At 34.4% G+C, this 5,111-nt stretch overlaps 1 protein-coding gene across 1 annotated transcript; it reads right to left on the bottom strand.

Moving 5' to 3' along the window:
* Positions 1 to 1,100: 1,100 nt before the first annotated feature.
* Positions 1,101 to 2,850, bottom strand: LOC117121672 (protein ALP1-like). Its single transcript, XM_033266947.1, has 3 exons — positions 2,425 to 2,850; positions 1,638 to 2,170; positions 1,101 to 1,466 (listed from the first exon to the last, which is right to left on the bottom strand). The coding sequence occupies exons 1-3, from the start codon at positions 2,517 to 2,519 to the stop codon at positions 1,417 to 1,419; spliced, it is 678 nt and encodes a 225-aa protein (XP_033122838.1). The 5' UTR covers positions 2,520 to 2,850; the 3' UTR covers positions 1,101 to 1,416.
* Between the last annotated feature and the right edge of the window lie 2,261 nt (positions 2,851 to 5,111).

Consider the following 5,111-nt stretch of genomic DNA (forward strand, 5'->3'; position numbering starts at 1 on the left):
TGTGCAATTACTAAGTGCATAGGATAAATATAATTTAATATTTGCTGTATTGCAAATTCTGCATTTTATTTTTTTAACATTTGATCACTATTTTAACATCAAGAATTTACTTTATTTGTTAAGGGAAAAAATAAAAGGTTTTTTGAACCTTTTCACTAATTTAATTTATTGTTTTTTGCAGAAGCACTGGAAATTTGCCATCTACTCCAGATGATAATCTAGCACACTACTACTAAATACTATTCTTGAAGGTGTTGTAAACACTGAAGATGATGATAATGAAAATGATGAAGCGGGTGCATCAACGGCCAATATTGAGCTTGGTGTTATGTCATCACAAATAAAAAGGAAGAAAGTTAAGAATGATGAAGTGAATTCAGCCATAATTGACTATCTTGCCTCCAAATCTGTGTCTAGTAATGAGAAGGATGGATTATCATGTTTCTTCGAGTCAACATTAACAACAGTTAGGGCTTTTCCAAAAATCAAACAAATTGAAATTAAAAAAATCATCAGCAATGCTGTTATAAACATTGAAGAGGAGCTAGCGCTCAGTGAGGAGTAAGGCAATACAGGCCCTTGATATATTGCAACACAGATTAAGATTGTAAACAGGCAAATCCTCCCTCCTCGATGATTTAAACAGCAAAAGCACTGATAATATTTTAATCACTATATTCAATAGTCCCTTTTACTATGCACATTAATATTTTGAGTACATTTATATACTGAAATACAATACATAAAATAGATAAGGTGTTGTTATGAAATAAGTCAAGTTGTAGGCCAGGTCAAATTGAGATACTGTATTCACAAAATTATACTGAACTGTTTCTTTTTATTGAGATTTTACCGGGTTTAAAAAATTTAATAATTAATTACACAATAGCAAACATTCTTTAATTACTGTATAGGCTTATCTTGAAACTGGGATTGAGGCATATTTTTATGGCAGATTTTAAAAATGTACCTAAGGAAACAGGCAAGAAGAAACGATTATATTTTTCGTACAACAAGGCATTTTATAACAACACACGTAGCTTTATAAAATCCAATGACAGGTTTAACTGTTGTTTACTTGGCATGGCCAAAAAATGCATAGTTTTTCCATGATACTCTCCCAATCTCAGAATTGAACCATCTTGAAAATTTTTCTCTGACATCAATGGCATCCCTTCCACTATGATATCCTCTGTACTCCAAATTGAGCAGACCATTTTGCTCAGTAATAGGTTCCTCCTCCAGATCAGGATTAAATCCTACATTACTTGAGTTGGTTTTCCGGATAAAGTTGTGTAGTACACATGTGCATAGTACAACCTTGTCGATGTTTTCAGGTTTTAATTCTAACTTTCGGTGGTACATCCTAAATTTGTTCGCTAGAATGCCGAAAGCATTTTCTGATATCCTCCTTGCTCAGCTGTGCCGGTAATTGTACACACGATGCTCCTTCATCAAATTCTTTCCTAAAAAAATACAAAGTGAAATTACTGTACATCAGGAAAAAAAAAAAAAAAAACTGTTACCCTGTTTTATTCAACTTAAAAGTTATTTTTAAATCCATCAAATTTATAAAACATTTGCCTAAAACACATTTTTAAATAAACCCGCCATTAAAATATGGCTGACTTATTTACCTGGAAATGGCCTCATTAGGTGGTTTTTCAGAGGGAATGCCTCATCTCCTACAATAACGTGGGGCACAAGTCCCAGCTCTGGCATTCCCGGCAATTCTTTTGGTGGTGGAATCCCAATTGAATTTGACTCGAGGGCTAATTTTAAATTCATTCTTGAAAAGATTCCACCATCACTACTCGAACCGTAGTTGCCAACATCAACAAAAATAAAATTGTAGTTTGGGTCAACCACTGCCATAAGTACAACTGAATAGGTTCCCTTATAGTTGTAAAAAAGGGAACCCGAGTTGTCTGGTGCTTTAATCACCACATGTTTTCCATCAATTGCACCCACACAATTTGGAAAATTCCATCTTTCCTTGAATGTAGATGAAATGTCGGCCCATTCCTTTTTACTTCGTAGTGCCATATAAAGTGGCTGGAGCCTAAGCCATATTGCTTCAGCGACCTCAACAACAATTGCACTAATTGTAGATTTTCCAACCCGAAAGTTGTAGTTCAGAGATGCATAACTGTCTCCTGTTGCAAGGAATCTGAAACAGGAAGAAACAAAATGTAAATATGATGTACTGTACTAAGAACAAGGTGTATGGTATTTTAATATTTATGTTACTGTTCATTGTAAATTGTATTTCTTACTGTCATCTGTTATTGTATTGAATTGTATCATTAAATATCAAAATTATTACATGTACTGTATTATACAGTATCAACTTTTATTTAAGGTCTGTGTACACGAGGAAGTTGAACTATATGTACGTAGAAAATACTTAACAAAGTACAGTACCTGAGACATATTGCTAGGCGTTCTCTGGCTGTTATACTTTTCCTGAAATTTGTGTTATCTTTTGAAATGTCATCTTTTACTAAATCTAGTAACATTTCAAATTAAACACGAGTCATTCTGTAACACAAAATTTAAATTGAAAATTAGTAAAATTGTTATTACTGAGTATGTACCAGTCAGTAAATAAACTTACATTCCACTACAAAATTTATTAAATGAAAGTTAGACTTCCTCATTTAGGGAACAATTGTAATTTTATATTATTCTATTGAGATGCAAATAAATCAAATGAAAACTACTGTATTATCAATTGCTACTCTTTTATTCTTATTGTGGAGAATAAATAACATGGTAATTTCTTTTCATTTAGCTGAAGTTGTTGGTATTGACTGCATTCAAGTGTTGGTAAAAATTTATTGTAATGGATAGAGGAATCTTATCGATAGATGATGAAACAATGCGAACACCTACTGCATAACATTGAAGTCGTAGTAGTTGCTGATAAAGTAGAGGGAACCCCACAAAAGACAAAAAATTCCCCCAAGTTTACCACTAAAAAGGAAAATGGTGAAAACCAAATAAATAGTGAAGTATTTGACAGCAAAGAAGGAAAAAGATCCATTGGCCAGCTTTTTGAGTCTAGAAAACAAACTGTGCACAGACTTCCCAAGGCCAAACAAGTCCAAGTCAAAAATTAGTAATATTTCAGTTCTTAGGTACGAGCGCCAAGGATATGCCAATAAGTGAACTTAATTGCTATCCTACATGGCATAACCATTAAACGACCGGACTGAATGAAGCAGTACACCGGGGTAACCCCTACTTTTCTCTGAGGATGTACTGAGCTCTTTAAAGTGCACACGAGCCAAATGTGTATGTCGGGCCTACGCTTTAAAGTCCTTAACCGAGAAGACTTGTTCCACCACCGGAACCATTGGCTTGAATAATAATATATGGATTATAATATTTTAATTACATTATTTATATATGGTTAGTTAAACCTTGCGAACATTATTAATTAGTGGTCAATATTAATATTACAATAATATTTCCAAATTTGAATTCCACATAGTTTGCTAACGTCGGTAAGTTTCAAATATCTGGTTTAACCACGAGAACAATTTGTATATAAATGTGAAATTGTTAATAAATACAAGAATCTGTTGTACAATGTCAAAATTGTTGTTTGTATGCTTACTCTGATTTGATTTAGTTATTTTAATTAAAAATGTACTGTTCCTCACAAATAGTTGCACTTTTAATTTGAATTGCTTATTTATAATTATCACAAAAGTTAAGAACTGTCAATAAGAAAGGTTGCAAAAATAAATTAGTGGTATGCTATAAATACTGTTATAACAAATTTTCTGGTAAGCTTATAGTTCATGATAGAGTCAACATAAAGTAGTTTAGATAGGACTAAAGTGCAAGTGCTGCTGTAGGATGTATTTTTGGGGAGGGGCTGAGTGAGATAAAGATAAGGATTGCCATCTGAGGGCCTTCCGACCAAGCCGGGTGGATGGTTTGGGAGGGGGTATCCTAATGAGATGGCACTCTCTCAGACTGGAAAACTCTTAAGTATTTGATAAAGTACAATTAAGATCTATAAACTCAGCTCAATAAACACTCATTTCATTTCATTAGGCCTACTTTTTTTTTGGTCCGTCTGCCCAACAAACTCTGGTCGTCGGAGGGCTTGACATGTCCCATGGGGGTCTACAGCACCCTCCCCCCCCCCGACACCTCGGCTGCCGCCGCCTGGTGTTATATTTAAATTTAACATGATACTAAGGAAAAGGTAAGAAGCTAGGATTTATACACTATAGGCCTACACTAATTCCTCAGTTTATTGAATTGACCCATTCGGATCTCTCATTTTTCTTCTAATTTTGACGTCTTCCACAGCATCCTCGACATCACCGTAGCTATGTTGACGTCGTTCCACTTGGTTGCTTCCTTTGACCCTGACGCTTTGTTCCCCGGACGCGATGTGAACGCACAACCGGAAATCGTAACCGGGCCCGGATTCCGGTCCGGACTCCGGACCGGAATCCGGGCTTGATGTGAACTTAGATTTATTATCATTTTGTTACTTATTAAATTAATTTTTTGGGTTATTTTTTCTACAAAACGTGTCATATTTTCAAATTATTTTAATATCGTAAGTTTGGTCTTTTTTTTTTTATCACATCTTAGTAGGCAGCTATGAAACCGTAAATCAGGAGAGTATGTTGTCGGAAATGAATATTTGGCTAGGCTATTTGGTACAGTAATTTGTTTTTCATTAGGCCTATCAATTATTATTTTCATTTCAAACAGTCGTAAAACATTACGTTGTTTTTACTATTGTCGTAACATAGGCAAATATTCACTACAAGATACAATGTTTCTCTAATGTTATACTTAAATGGCGGAAAATTATTCAAAGACAGCTCACATATTTTAATTCAAAGGACCACAATACACCAGACGAGACAGAATAACAGTGCGTAAAATTTTCTCCTTAGCCAATTCTTCGAGTTTTCATCGGCATCCCTATTGTTCTGATGAATTTAGTAGACATAAGAAGTGATTTATTCGTCAAGCCTTGTTAGAGAGAGTGTTTTGTCAGGGTGTGGATGAAAAAGTAAAGGGGTGGGGTTATAGGGGGTCTGGATTTGTTTTATAAATGTATAAACATTTTTTTT

The sequence above is a fragment of the Anneissia japonica genome, unplaced genomic scaffold, assembly GCF_011630105.1.
Source record: "Anneissia japonica isolate Jap-2015-1 unplaced genomic scaffold, ASM1163010v1 scaffold5180_len9225_cov112, whole genome shotgun sequence".
Lineage (NCBI taxonomy): Eukaryota > Metazoa > Echinodermata > Crinoidea > Comatulida > Comatulidae > Anneissia > Anneissia japonica.

Bases quoted from the DNA above. Each gene is read 5' to 3' on its own strand.
- LOC117121672 (XM_033266947.1), bottom strand. From the start codon at position 2,519: ATGTTACTAGATTTAGTAAAAGATGACATTTCAAAAGATAACACAAAT. The intron at 2,171-2,424 runs GTACTGTACTTT...TTCCTGTTTCAG, and splicing joins CGCCTAGCAATATGTCTCAG to ATTCCTTGCAACAGGAGACA. The intron at 1,467-1,637 runs GTAAATAAGTCA...GTATTTTTTTAG, and splicing joins CCTAATGAGGCCATTTCCAG to GAAAGAATTTGATGAAGGAG.